Here is a 14,790-nt window from a genome sequence, read left to right on the forward strand (position 1 = left end):
TGGACTGCAGGTGCACACTGCTGGGTGAGCAGTGCTGAGCTTCTCACCAACCAACACCCCCAACTCCTCCCCAGGGCTGCTCTCAATCCATTCTCCCCCAGCCTGTATTTGTGCTTAGGATTGCCCTGACCCAGGTGTAGGACTTTGGACTTGGCCTTGTTGAGCTCCATGAGGTTCACACAGGCTCCCCTCTCCAGCCTGTCCAGGTCCCTCTGGATGCCATCCCTTCCCTCCAGCGTGCTGACTGCACCACACAGCTCAGTATCATCAGCAAACCTGCTGAGGGTGCACTCAACGTCACTGACAAAGATGTTAAACAGTGCCAGTCCCAATAGCGACCCCTGAGGAATGCCACTCAGTATGGAATGTACCAAGTGCCACACCAGCTCACACCAAGTGCCACAAATACCAACTCATGACTTTTATATCAAATGCAAAACACAGTATGATCCAACTGCAGACCCAACATAGCATTTTGCCATAAACAGAGGTTTGTGGCAGCTATAACCAGAACTTCATGACTTTTATTTCCCCCCCTCTGTATATTGGGTTTATCAAGAAAAGCAACATGTCAAAAAGCATGGTTTTGTCCCAGGGAAAATTCAGAAAAATATTACTTCCTCACAGAAAGTATTAAGGTAGAGAGAACAGTTTATCAAAAAGAGGCAGTGATGGCAGGGGATAAATGCTTTAAATAGTCTGGGATGTTCATTAGCATCCAAAATTAAAAACCTGTTCATAACAGATGGCAGTAAATATGGTGTAGGGGAAGTTATGGAAAATGCCGATACAATAGCAAGGCAGAAAGATATCTGACAAAACAGGAATGACCCCAGGACATCCACAAAAATACTGGAAGGCACTGTCTTCCAGGAATACAAAACTACTGACTTCACATTATTCACCATCTCCCAAATTGAGCAAACTAGGCAGCTTTGTAAGTTAATTAAAAAGTAGGGTAAAGTGTAGCTCAATGTGAGGGGAAAAAATTAAATTATCATATTTTTCTTTAAATAGTTGCCTGAGTGACTGATTTCAGATTCAGAAATTTCCTGGGGTGCTGTTCTTAAAAAGACAGTTTGTCTGAGAAGCGGCGCTGCTTATGAAAGTTGAAATAAGTTTTGTCATGGCTTGCTCACTCTACTTTTATTCAGCTCTTACCTCCCATTCCATCAAGGTCATCAGAGTTTTGTCCCTGAAAACCAGGAACAGGAAAGAGCCACCTCGTGGGCAGCAATGCCAAGCACTGCTCTGGAAACCAGTTTGCTGCCAGCAGGCCGTAGGAGCAGCCACGGACAGCACTGCACTGCTCAGGTGTGGAGACAGCCTCGGGAAAGGCAGGTCAGCCCCTCTGATGCCTTTAATTTCATGTCTTTTCTTAGTGGTGAAGATTTTTAGGGAGGAAAAACACTGCTTCAGTACCTGGACCTCCCTCACAGGGCACAGGCAGCACAACTCCAAAGGCAACATCCCCTCTGAGCCCTTCCTGGTGTTTTAGCTTTACAGTTCCAGGGTGAGCAGTTCTGCATGCGTTGGCTCCAAGAGCAGCCCATTCCCTTTCCTCCTTGCATCACCACCACGGATTATGAACACAAACACAGGCAGCTTATACAACATGATTCACTGCATCCACATTTCTGCAACATGCACACATAAACCAACATTAGGCTGGAAATCTTGCAGCATAAAAGGCTGCCTGATTTGCCTTGACCTTCCAAGTGTCATACCTGTGATTCCAGGGTCAAACCTAGCTGCCAACAGGTTCATTTCCAACAGCCCCCTGAAAGAGCCTGTGCTTTCCCTTCATCATTTCTCTCTAGGCAAAGGGACAATTTCTTTACACTCCTATGCCACCTCTTAACCCTGTACAGCAACAAAAATTTGTCTGGCCAGGCACATAAGACAGCATGAAAGAATGATTTGCTCTAAAATTCTGGTTTGCCTCTTTTCTTGTTTGCCCAGCAAGACAAGTTATCCCACCTGCCAATAGAAGGGAGGTAGCTGGTAAAGATAGGGGGGCAGAACTCAGAAGAAAATAATTTCTTTGAAGATGAGATTGAAACAATGGAGGAAAAAAACCCCCAACATCCCTCCTTAAAAATGCACAAAGACTCAATTTCATATTTTGCCACCAGAAATTTTCATTTCAGTGGGGTATGCAAATGCAAAAATGTGTGTGGCAGGGTGAAGGTTCAACTAAAATAAAGTCAAGATTGTTGAGCTTCAAAGCAGACCTCAGAACCTAGAAAGAAGGAACTAAAACTCAGAAAAGAAGCAAGAAGCTTATTTAAAACAAAGTGCTCTATTTTAAGGCAATACGTGTAATCTTCTTGAGCTATTAGGCTGCTGACAGTCATAAGAGAACTAAACTGCACCTCCTGTGTTGAAACATCTGATGGATAATAAGGAAAGGGTCTCAGTTCTAGGAGCTTTCTTTGATATGTTTTGGAGGAAGCTTTTCTGAGCTGTTTTTGACCCATAAATTAACTCCACTGTCTTTGGGAGAGTCACAGTATTAAAGGAATAGAATTCTAGAGGGCAGTTCAGGAAGCGCTTCGCACAGTGAGTGTCAGCTGGACTTGTGAGGACATGCTGGGTGCCAAGGACAGGCAATGGGAGAGCTGCTCCGCAGGAGCTGCCAGGGCCAACCCCAGCACCCATTCAGGCATGGTTCTGCCAGCTTCCACCCTGGCTGCCCAGGCAGTGTGCTGGCATCAGGGTTTGTATCTCAACATGTGTAACGATTTAGGTGTGGTCAGATGAATTTGCTTATGGGGAAAGGAGGGGACAGGCTTGGAGTATTACCCCACAAAAAAGCCAAGGGCTCTTGGCAACTCAGCATCTGGGAATGTCAAGAAAACTCTCTGTTACAGCTGGACTGAAGTTTAGTTGGTTATATGCATGAGTTATCACAGGTGTTACCTGATCCTGGTATTTAGAGAGAAAAACAATTTGTCCTTAAATTACTCTCATCTAATTCTATTCTTCAAGGAGCTGTGCTCTTTGAAGCCTTTTACGCCAATGTCTAATAGGTGAAAAGGTAAAGGAGAACCAAGAGAGGGAGCACAAGCCCATTTAGTAACTGTGTTTTTCCAAGAAGTCTTGTTGAAGTCATACCCTTCCTAATCCCATCATCACCAAGTGTTGTTACAGTGAGAAGCAATTAGTTGTGAAGAAAAGTATTATTTCTTTGTAGTACTTAAATTCCAATGATGGTTAATTGCATATAGAGCAAAGTCTGTTTTAAGTTACATCTTCTCAGAAGAACTATAATATCTGAATGGTGGATAGAGGACAAGAGCAATTTTTCATAAAATTCTGCAATTAAGAAGGTGTTTTTGTAATTGCTGCAATGGTGTTGCAACACTTTCCCTTGAGCAGGTTTCTCAAAAGAGGAAGGTTTGATTATGAGATTACAACAACTTTGTGGGCATGAGACTCAAAAACAGTCAGAGGAAAATCCCTATTTTTTTGATGTTTTATTCCTATGAGAAGTTCTTGCTCAAGCAGGAAGTCTCATTAAAATAATGGAGAATAGGAACAAAAGAATGAGGATTAGTTATATGACTAATGATGCAGACATAGGCATGAAATATTTAATTTTCTAGAGCATGGTTATTCAACCAGCATCACTGTCGGGAATCATATTAAAAAAACTTTCTGTGTGTCTGTCTGTCTGACTTTTGAAGGGTGTGGACTAAGCTAAGGAAAATTAACAATTATACCAGGCAGAACAGAAGCACATTAGTGTATATCGGTATGACGTATGCATTGCAGGGAAGGTTGTTCCAAAAGCCTGTCTACAAACAACAGTGGGATGGAGAGGTACCAAAATGGTTTTGAATTATTAAGTTGCTGTGGTGAAAAGTTCAGTACAAGCTAAAGCATCTGAAAAAAACCACAGGTCTGTCTATACAAGCAAATGACAGTGTAAAAACCTTAAAAATAAGGAAATGGCTAATGTGTGGATTAATATACTGGCAGTGCTACTCAGAATTTTCTGGTATTTCTCTTTTATCTCACGCTCACATCCAAGGGATGTGAATGAGATGTTTCTTGAGAGCTAACAGCTCTAGCTGGGAAATAAGGCTACTGCATTAGATAAACTGCAGTGAAGGACAGCTCCCATCTCTCTTGACATCCTACTGGTTTGACTTCAGCATTACCTGCCACTACTGGAGACATACCTTTGGCTATTTTTCTTATTTTTCTGTATACCTTTCAGCTCCTAACTGAGGACTTGCCATCAGGATGATGCAGGTATACTTTCAAGGTCTAGGAGTGGCTTAACACTCCACCCACAAACAAAACTATCCACCATTTTCATTCCTTTGTGATAATTGAGAAAATTAATTAATATATTAGCAACTTTCTTCTTACCTGAGAGCTGAGGTGAGGCTGATTTTTTTGAGTTTTAACAGACACAATAAGCAACTGTGTCAAAACCACTCAGAATTTTGGTTGGCACACAGCTGGGTGAGTCCTTGGAAAAGTAAGCACAAGATAGAATGCAACATCATCTTCCATTGATTCCTAGCTTCTGTGTCAGACTAGCAGCAACAAAAAATACACTGAAAGATTCCAGGTGTAGGCTCCAGAAACCTCTGATGGAGTTACGGAGTTCTGGGAGTGAATGGGTGATTGCTGTGGCAGCCGGTTGTTACAGGCAAACTTTCTCTCGCAGCTCATAGCCTGAGGGGATTGCCAAGAGTTTAGCAGCTCTTCTATTTCGATTGGTAATAATCATTAAATCCCTGCCTCAGAAGAGTGATCTCGCAGTAGCCTTGGTGTGTTCCCACACCTCCCTGCAATACGGGCATCCGCGGAGACAGGGGTACTGGGATGAGGTTATTGATGCTGGGCTTGGGGTGAGATGGGAAAATCAGCCTGTCTGGGTGTGAATGTTCTCATGCTGGGGTTTTTTGTGGTATCCAGGAGCAGGGTCCTGGATAAGTGCCAGAACCTACTATCTCTTGCACTTACCATGAGGGAAGGAAAGCAATAGGAAAGAAGGACATTGGAAAACTGGTGAAGTTCAGCATGGGGAAAATGGAAAGAGATTGAGAGCAAGGAACGACTATTGAGGTAGGGGAAAATAAGGAGCTAGGGAAGAACCAATACAAATGGCAAGCTGGTAGGAGACAGCAACCCTAGAAGAGCAAGCACCACCTAGCTACTTGTGCAACATGAGCCCTTGACATTTCAAAGTGTTCTATTGGCACACAAATGCTGGCATGTACTTTAGGACCAGCACTGTGCTCAGGTGGTGCAGGCTGTTCCCTGGTTACAGTCCTTGTCCCCCTCTTTAGCTGCTGCAGAGGACGAGATGTGCTGCTGATGTAAATCTTCTGGTTTGGTTCCACCAGAGAATGAATCCAGCCCTTGCACACTAAGATCATTATCTGGATAAATCCAGCCTGCCATAGGAGGGGAACAGCTGTATGGAAAGCACTTCAGCACATTTCTGCTCCCAGCTGAGACATGGATTGTGTAACCACAATCAGCAAAGCAAATGAGTCCGTGCAAGGCCTGTGTCCCAGAGTGCTGTGCTCTGTCTGTGCAGAAAGGCAGTGCCTTTTGAAGGCACACTGGCTGCATACATGGTGGTGATTCCTCAGCCATTTCTCTCAGTGACAATGCCACATAAAGCATATTTCTGAAGTTCTTGCTCCTCCTGTTCATGGCTCCGCACAGGCCCTTCGGTTGTGCTGATGTAATTTCTACAGAGCTGCGCAGTAAACCCTGGGGGAACTGCAGCACCCAGCTAGGAATAATCCTTCCCCAAAAGCATCAGAGTGCAGGTGCAAACCCCTCTGTGCCGAGATTGCTTGTGGTCTGTGGTGAGCTTGGGCATCACAGCACAACACTTCACTGTGCCCATCCATTGTGCTCCCAGAATAGTTCCCAAATTTCTTTGCTTCTTCACCCAATTTCTTGAGTCTTGACTGCAGTTCGCTTCTAAATCCAGTTGTAGTCATTGTCCCAGACGTAGCAGCTCCTGTTCCTGGAAACAGACAGGTCCTTTATACATACTAGTGAACAGAGTGAAGGGCACGTCAGGGCTGGCTCTGGTCAGAGGCTCTGTGGACAAGAGGATGCTTGGCTGGCATCTTTTTTTTGACTAAATAGCTAAGACCCCATTTAGTTTTTCAGTGGTGTCACATCTACAGGCATTGGTGAAGTTTTAAGTTTAAGACAGGACCTATTAAAACATTGTTGTCCCCATCACAACAGCAGAAGCTCTTGCACATATCCCGTTCAAACGGGTAAGAGACAATGCCTTGCGTGTGTCTCCCAAACTGCAGTAACTGTTCTGGTATCTTTGTAAAACTGCAGAGAGGACAGAGGCTAACCTGTCAAGAAGCTGTCAAGAGGAACTCCTGAAAGGGTTTATTTTGGCAACTAAGAGCTTCTAGTACTCAGCCGTCTTGTGCACACTCATACTAAACCAAGAGAAGAAGCCACACTCTGTTATTCTGCAGGTGAGCCAGTTCTGAAAAAGCAGTTTAGTTCAGTGCATTAGACTGAGAGTCAGGTGTCAGTGCACCAGTGCTGGTTTGCCCATGGTCTGCTTTAAGACACTGGGAATATCATTTCACACTTTTCTGCTAGCTTCTGTGAGTGGGAAATAAAAGCACTGATCTCCCTCGTAAAGGTGTGTTGGTGTCTCTGAATAAGTGCTGCTACTACTTCTCATGGCCTTTATTTTCCCCCTTGAACAAGGTGTAAATTGCTAGTGACCAGCAGAGGTGTATGCCGATGGACACAGCCGTGCACACCCTGAGGGATTGTTTTCACCTCAGACTGCCTATGTCCCAAATCATTCATATGCTGTGACCATACTGCATGAAAGTGAGGACAGGAATTTGGGGTTGAAGAAGTAAAGTTAGCCTGAGGGGCTCGGTAGCCTGGACTGTGGATGCACACCTCTCCAGTGGCCATCAGAACCTACTTTCTGCTTTTTATGAGCAGAGACAGGAAGGATGGCCCAGGGATGTGGCCACTGACCTGCACTGTGATGGTGCAGGCTTCTCCTGAGACCTGGGGAGTCATTAAGGGCCAGACGCTTCAGACCTACATACCTTGGAAATACTTTCCCTTAATTTCCCCATGCTTCTCTTTCTTATCTGAAAGGTGACTTTCAAGAATTTTCTGTCATGCAGGAGTCATGTGAAAGATAAATGGCCTGAGATAAATACCAAAGATAAGCTAAGGCTGTTATTTGAAAACCAGTTAAATGGGAGTTGAAAGTCTTTAGCTTTTAAGAGGGTAAGAAAAAGGCTTGGTCTCCATTACATGACTCTGGGTAATAAACATGTTATTTTAAGATTTGGGGACAAGTCTTTTTTTATCTTTTATCTGAACTGAGATTACCATGGCTGATACTGAAACTACAAATCTCTGTTTGGTTTAGTTCTTTCATGGTATGCTATCCATCCAAACTGGTCCTTAAATGACTCCTCTGCTTGCCTGGAGGCCTCCAACTTTTTGTTCTACCAGCTGGACCACTGGCCTGACATCATTACCTCCCTTTGATATGCCTGGAAACTTAAAGGAATTGGCCTGGTCAAACTTGGACAGGAGTTTTTTGTTAGAGCCTGGCAGTCAGTTTCAGAACTAACATCCCATGCACCGACATGGATGACTTCTCACCCCAGAGTTGCTCAGCGCTCTTCATCTGACTTGGATACATTCAGGTGAGTATCTGACTGCTATCCTTGTACGTTTGGATTCATAATCCTGGGCAACCACAGTGTCTGAGCACATCTGTCAGAACCACATGGCCACTTTTGGCCAGGCAGTCTAATGTGATGGCAAGGAAAAAAAGGAAGAGGAGAAAAAACATATTTGCTGTGGAATTGTTGCGTCTTTCAGATGTGACGAGAACAACCGCAAAAAAATGTTATGCCACTGTTTAACACTGGAAAACATGCAGTGGCTATCATGGAAATAACAATGAATTTGCAGCCTATGTAAGCTACACAGTGCAGTACAGCAAATGTCAGCCACCTAAAGCTTTCTGACTGTGGAGAACATATCTGGTCCCAGGTTTATGGCTTCCAAGATAATGGACCATAGTAAGATCTCAGCAACCAGCTTCCTGGAAAAGTGATCTAGCTGAAAATAACATATGTTGATGATTATACCACAAATATCTTGATCACTAATCACTTGTGCTTCTTGTGCAGGCAAGTTGTAAAATACAGTAATCAAAAGAGCAAGCACTATTCTCATCAAGTTATGTGATAATTTGAAAGCTAAAGTAAACATGCTCTGCCTCTGTTTACTGCTCCCTGTGTTTGTTTCCCACAAGTTACAGCAGGGAGAAGGTGGAAAAAAAGAAAAAGACAGGAGAAGAAATTTACCTGTGCTTCCATTCCTCATATCCCTGCTTTGGGCTGCAGTGAAGCCTTAAGGAATCAGGAGCAGTAGTGTCCTACCAGGTGCTTCTAAAAGCAACATGCGTGAGAGTGAAATCCTGTGCATCTTCCAACCTTTTCCCAGTCAGGCAAACAAGGTTAAAGTAATTGTAAATACACACAGTAAAGATGAAAATAGTCGTTCTTATTCTGCTTCTCTGCACAAATCCTTGACCTAATACAATGGACTTTAGGCAGTACCTATGAGTATGTGGATTTTTTGCAATTGTTGTGGGAGAGCTGTTGTGTGTGGTCCTATAGAAAAGCATGTAAAGACCAGAAGGAGACTCCAGGTTAAAGTTAGATTTTCTGGTGCTGGAGCAATAAAGAGAGAGGAATTGACTTCACTTCACTGAAAAACAAAATTCCCCACAACAAAATTAACATCTTGTAGAACATCTCTTCACTACAATGCTTACACAGATTGCATATTTTAATCTTTAGTACTTCTCTTTTCATCATCTCTAATTTTACAGGTGAAAGGCTTAAATCAGCCAAAATGTCCAAAGATTTCCATTTGAACTTACATCCCCAGGCATCTTCCTGCTCAGACGTGGAACTATCATGCACATTCTGCACAGCACAGTCACCTCTCCCTCAATGCTCAAGGGAGCAGTAAGATTATTTGCTAGATCAGCCTTTTATAACAACTAAATTTTTCATCTAGGTTCTGACAAAGTCAACCTCAGATAATGCTCCTGCATGCGTACGTGCTTGTGCACCTATGAAATAGAATCATAAAATCGTTGGGGTTGGAAAAAGACCTTAAAGATCTTGTAGTTCCAAACCCCTTTCCATGGCTAGGGACACTTTCCACTACACCAGATTGCTCAAAGCCCCATTCAACCTGGCCTTGAACACTTCCAGGGATGGGCAATTAATCACTTCTCTGAGCAGCGTGTTCCTTTGCCACACCAGCACCACCACAATAAAGAATTTCTTCCTTATGTCTAGGCTAAACCTACCCTTTTTAAATTTAGAGCCATTCCCCACTGTCCTATCACTGCATGCCCTTGTAAGAAGTCCCTCTCCAGCTGTCTCCATGTGTGAAACAAGCATGAGTGTGTGTGTGTCTACAGATGAAAGCATGGTCATCCCGGATCCAGAAGTGCCCCTCAGGGCTGTTGGTGTCCTCAGGCCACTCCAGCAGATCGAGAACATGCTGGTCCTCCAGAAGGAATTCCACAAAGGGCCGGGTGATGGCCATGTATGCAGAGTCAAAACAGATGGTCAGGTTGTGCAGCCAAGGGTATCTTGTACACAATGTCCACGGTATGAAAGAAAAAGAAGAGTGAAGTTGGTCCCTGTGCATGTATTTGATGCAGGTGGTGACATGGGAAGACGGCAGCATCCTGGGTGTGATGTTCTTCCCTCCAAGAAGAACATCAGCAGCTGGATCTTCAAGGAGATCCCAGTTGTTCTTCAAGGAGAGGTCCTGAACACAGGGGTTGAGTAGGTAGCACCAGGGCACAGCCAAGGCCAAGCAGGTCTCTCATGCAGTGGAGGTCAATCCACGGGTGGGAGATGCTGCCACAGAACCACCCCCTTTGCCCAGACAAGGAGGGAGGACCTGCTGCTGGGAAAGCAGCACTGCCTGCTGGAAGGGGAATGGCTCCTTGAATTACATCAACATGAACATGGGCATGAACAGGGCATCAACAGGGCATGAACAGCTCCCTGGAGAAAAGCTCAGAGGTCTCAAACTCTTTCTGCAATGTCATGATGTGAGGGTGAAGTTGGCCTCAGCTGAGAGGGTGCAGATGATGTGGTGGTTCTGTGTGATGTGCTCTGTGCAGTTAGATTCTCTGAATGATATCTTCCTTCAGAAAGGACACCTTATCTTCAATAAGAGCTTTACAGGCTGCTGCTAAAATCAAACTCACTGAGAAGCTCAGCCTCTTATGAGGTTCTTGTGTTTGCAAATTAACAGTGCAGAAAACAAATGGAAGTGAAACACTGAGGATCAGAACAGCAAAGAAGTAATATCTCAGTGTATTCATTGCTGTTCTGGTAAAGAATCTCTCTTGAAATACAATATCAGACACCACCAACAGCTTGTTTTGATGGCTGTGCTTGCTTCCTGCTGGAGGACGCGTGGATCCTTCTGGTGCAGAGTGTGCAGCTGCTGCCCTTGCTTTCAGTATAAATAGTTGCACAGTCATCATTGATGTGGAAGCAGTGTAAGTAAAGAACAACTTGGAAGCTGCTCCACAGCACCCTGAAGATTAAACAGACATATTGCATAATTACTGTCTTGGCAATGAGCAGCTGGCACGTATTTCACTGTGTCCCCAAATTCAATTTATGGGTATGTTCTTCATTGCTCCCTCCCCACTCTCCCTGCATATATCATATAGCTGTTAAAACTTATGTGCATGCACCCTGTGACAGGAAAACCTCATATTTACCACATATAATTCTATTTTTTTACTTGCAGGATTCTTTTTAACCACCCCAGGGTATCAGTCATCACTGCTTCTGAATTGTGAAAGACTTGTAACATGAAATAAATACTACTTCAATATGTGACAATTACACTACTAGATGAAGCATATATAAGCTATTGTGGCCTTTCTGCTTTTTGATATCCTGGATTAATACAATTTCTCAAAGGCCAGTATCAGAAAACCAGTTCAATACATATAGTTTTCCAGCCAAACAATACAATATGGAGAAGAACCACTCATCCATCTTCCACATCTGTGTTCCTGTCTTCACTATTCTTCATTTCTCAGGTAAGGCCACCTACACTCATATATGAAGCAAGAGAATCCTTTTTGCCTCTGTGTATAATTATATCACAGCTATCAGTTTTTTCAGCAATGTTTTCCTCCTTTGTAAATTTCAAATCTGACAAACAGTTTCTGCTAAGAGTCATGGATGATTTGTAATGAGCTCCAAGCATAAATCCATCACAAGGAGCTAGGTTAGTATAACCTGGTGTTTAAACTACTTAAACTAACCCTAGGCTTTCTGATGAGACATTTGTATTTCTAAGAATTGGTATGCATCTGGTATAACATGCGTATGCAATGGGAGCTTGACATGGCTCTGACTAAAGTAAAATCCTTGGTAAGTCTCCTTATTACAGCTGTGAGTCTGTTCATGTGGATCTCCTGCCATGAGATATCATGTTTGGGGCATGTAAACTTTTTTCTCCAGCATTATGTTCTTTCACTCAAATGTGAAACAATGCTGAGGCAAAACCAGTTGATCTGAGATTATGCCAGTAAATGTTCTGGGTGGGCAGTCCATTGTGCTACAGAGGGAGAAAGAGCAACACCTACCTTCCAGCTCTTGCAGAAAAGTCAGCTCAGGCACTGGCAGGTCCCTCCCAGAAGCTGCACGTCCCTCCCATGCTGGCCACAAACAGTCTCCAGGATTCTCTGTTCAAACAGATTACAGCTGGCAGTGGCTTCAGCCCAGCAAATACAGTCACCAGCTGTAATGAATAGAGGAGCACTGGAAAAGCTGTGTGAGGATTTATGGCCAGAATATCTGCCAAAAGGGGCAGTGGTGCAGGACAGATCTGGCAGTCAAGCTTGCCTGGAGAGAGTAAGCAGCAGAGCCAATCCCCACTGGGCAGTCAGCAGGGACAGCTAGGGATAGCTGTCCCACACTGGAGATCCTGGACAATGTTCTGTGTGGACACCAGTGCTTTCAGAAGGAGAGCAACTCCAATGGAACTGAGGAGCAGATATTCAGGTGTGCAAAGTCCCAGGGAGTAACAGAGACTCACTTGGTGTTGCTGAGAAGTCATCTGGAAAATGATGCTGCAGCAGCAAAAGAGAGAGGATTCAGAGAGATGAGCAGATCCTGAGCTGAAACCACTATCCAGGTCTAGCAAAAAAATGCACAACAAACACCACCACGAAGGGAAAACATGTCCCAGCTCAGTTACTGGTGACTGCTGTCCTAGGGAGCACAGAACTGCACAGAGTGCTTCAAACCAATGCTCATTCCTGATTTGATTTTTACACTGAGTTATATCCAGAAACAAACACCAGTCCCCTGTCTGACACCTCAGAAAGCCAGATTGCCATGACAGCTGGTGACTATAAGGCCAGCAGCCTCTTGCTGTCCTCTGTGCATTCCACAGACTGTGGAGTTCATAGCCTTCCTACCTTGTCACTGGGTCAGCTGGCTGCAAGACCATTTCTCCCCTTCTGTCATAGTCTTGACATGAGACTTCCATCCAGCTAGAGTTAGGAGAGTGTGGAAGAAGAAAAGCAAGGGACAGATGTCAGCATTCCTGCAGGAGTCAGGATTTCACTAGGGGAATCTCTGCTGGGGGCAGAGAGCAGAGGTAGTTTTTGCAAAGTACCAAAAGCTGATATCTTTCAAGGCATTTAGATGTCTTCAAAACTGTCTGTACAGATGCTTTTAAAACTGCATTAAGCACAATGCAATCTGCTACACAGCTGGGAAAACCTCTAGGATCTCAAAATATATACATTGTATACATATGTTTGTAAGGACACTTAGTTGTTGAAGCCTGCATTACTAGCATGGTCCGTATGAAACAAGCAAAGCTACATGTAGAAAACAAGATGAGTCTGCTCTTCATAGGAGTGCAATGAAAGATTTAATTTTTCCTTAGTGTGTTTTGTTGTTGATTTGGTTTTTTTCCTGGCACAGACATTGCTGCAACATCTTTGCAGAAATCCAGACTGACTGTGGTCCTTTGGTATCAATAGCCTTGAGGGAAGGAAGGTTGCATGCTTGATGCTACTTCTTAATCCCAGTGCCTTAATTCTCTGGCACAGTTGATATTTAGAAACCTGAAAACATATATATAAATAATTCCTGTGGAAAATGAAGCTGTCAAACCCTTTGGGGTTTTGGGGGACTTTTTTGGGTTTTTTTTTTAGCACTAGTTCTACCTTATGCTGCTCTGTGTGAAATAAGATCCATGCTTGAACTGTAGGCAAAAATCACCAAACCAAATGAATCCCAGAAAAAACCCCACAACAAACCAACCGAAAAACCATATCAAAAAGTCAAACCAAAATCAGTCAAACAAAAAAAAAACAGTGTGTAAGTCACATGGGTCAATGTCAAATTCTTTTTCAGGTATTGGTGAGTTGTTGATTTACAGGCTCATCAAAAGTGCAGATTCAAGGAGCAGCCAAATCTAGATGTACATCTAGATGTACATCTGAACCATTTTATGGCACCAATGACCAGCAAGGTGTGAGGAAACATCATGATGCTCCTGGCTTCTTCTGTTGTATATTGTATTAGACCTCTGCATATTCTCTGTGCAAGAACAGATGACAGAGTTATTGGAAAAAAATTAATAGAAGATCAAATTTATTGTGCAATTTAACAAATAGGCTGTGTAAAAGGGTTCTGTGCTGGCAGAACTAAAACTGCTGCTGACTGAGATTTGCAGTGCCACTCCTTTCTATTGTTCCCTGGACCTGCATTGAAGCAATTCTCATTTTAGCATGAGAGGAGGTTTTGGTGTGGCTCCTGTAGTGGGAACACACTCCCCAGTAGGATTGGGGATTGAAATGTCTTCCCTGTGGATGAATGGCAACAGACCTTTCCAGACAATGAGGATATTACCTAAGGAATAGAGTTAGTAAACTGCTTCTGGCGTTAGTAAATACAGGTAATTGGTCTCAGCTAATTTGTTAGATAATTAAAAAGCAAGATGCACAGGTTTTGAGTTCCTGTTTGGCCTCAGTCAGTAGTGATGAATGTTATGCATTTCATGTTTATTTGGAGTCACTTGGCATTTTCTATTAAGACAAAACCATCTGTATCATGACATTCCTTTTCCTGACCCTCTCATGCAAAGCTGTCAGTTTGAACTGGCACCACTGTTAAATTCACAGTGAGCCTGTAGGGAGCAAACAATTTTTCATCAGTGTGGTTTTTCTGGTTAGGAAGTGCAGGTCAGCACAGTGCTGTTTTGTGCTCAAGTAAAAGATCTCTGCATCCCTCACAGCATCTTGCACCCAGATGAAACCTTTCTGGTGTTGTGTTGGTTTGGGATGTCGTACAACGTGCATGGTCTCTCTAAAATTCTCCCCTTGGAGCAGCCCTGCCTGGCAGGGGTCCTCTCTAACACATGCCTTACTCACATGCCCTGTCTGAGCTGGAAGGCAAATATATGCACTGTACAGCACAGGAGAAGTGAAAGCAGACTCTCAAAGAGCACAAAAACAGTCAAAACTTATTCCTATCTCTCCTCTGCCCTCCCTTTTTTCTTGTTCAAAGCAGTCCCTGCCATTCCTGCACTTCCCAGCCAGCCATAATCTGACTATTGAAAGAGAAGAAAATCCAAACCTACCTGGAACAGGAGTTCCCAGGCAGACACACTGACACCGGACAGTCACAACGCAGCAGCACTGGCAGCAAA

General features: G+C 43.7%; 1 protein-coding gene and 1 long non-coding RNA gene across 2 annotated transcripts; both read right to left on the reverse strand.

The window, feature by feature from the left end:
* Window positions 1-8,857: 8,857 nt before the first annotated feature.
* GCNT2 (glucosaminyl (N-acetyl) transferase 2 (I blood group)) lies at window positions 8,858-10,971 on the reverse strand. The gene is given in 4 exon segments (XM_085053950.1): window positions 8,858-9,903; window positions 9,905-10,152; window positions 10,155-10,234; window positions 10,236-10,971. Coding segments are annotated over 4 exon segments (1,161 nt in total). The 5' UTR covers window positions 10,586-10,971; the 3' UTR covers window positions 8,858-9,420.
* A 480-nt stretch (window positions 10,972-11,451) lies between these two features.
* LOC146441533 (uncharacterized) lies at window positions 11,452-14,790 on the reverse strand. Its single transcript, XR_014850452.1, has 3 exons — window positions 14,722-14,790; window positions 12,545-12,704; window positions 11,452-12,193 (listed from the first exon to the last, which is right to left on the reverse strand). It is a non-coding gene; the product is annotated as an uncharacterized LOC146441533 (long non-coding RNA).

The sequence above is a fragment of the Lichenostomus cassidix genome, chromosome 2 (genome assembly GCF_008360975.1).
Source record: "Lichenostomus cassidix isolate B80296 chromosome 2, HeHo_3.0, whole genome shotgun sequence".
NCBI classification, from domain to species: Eukaryota; Metazoa; Chordata; class Aves; order Passeriformes; family Meliphagidae; genus Lichenostomus; species Lichenostomus cassidix.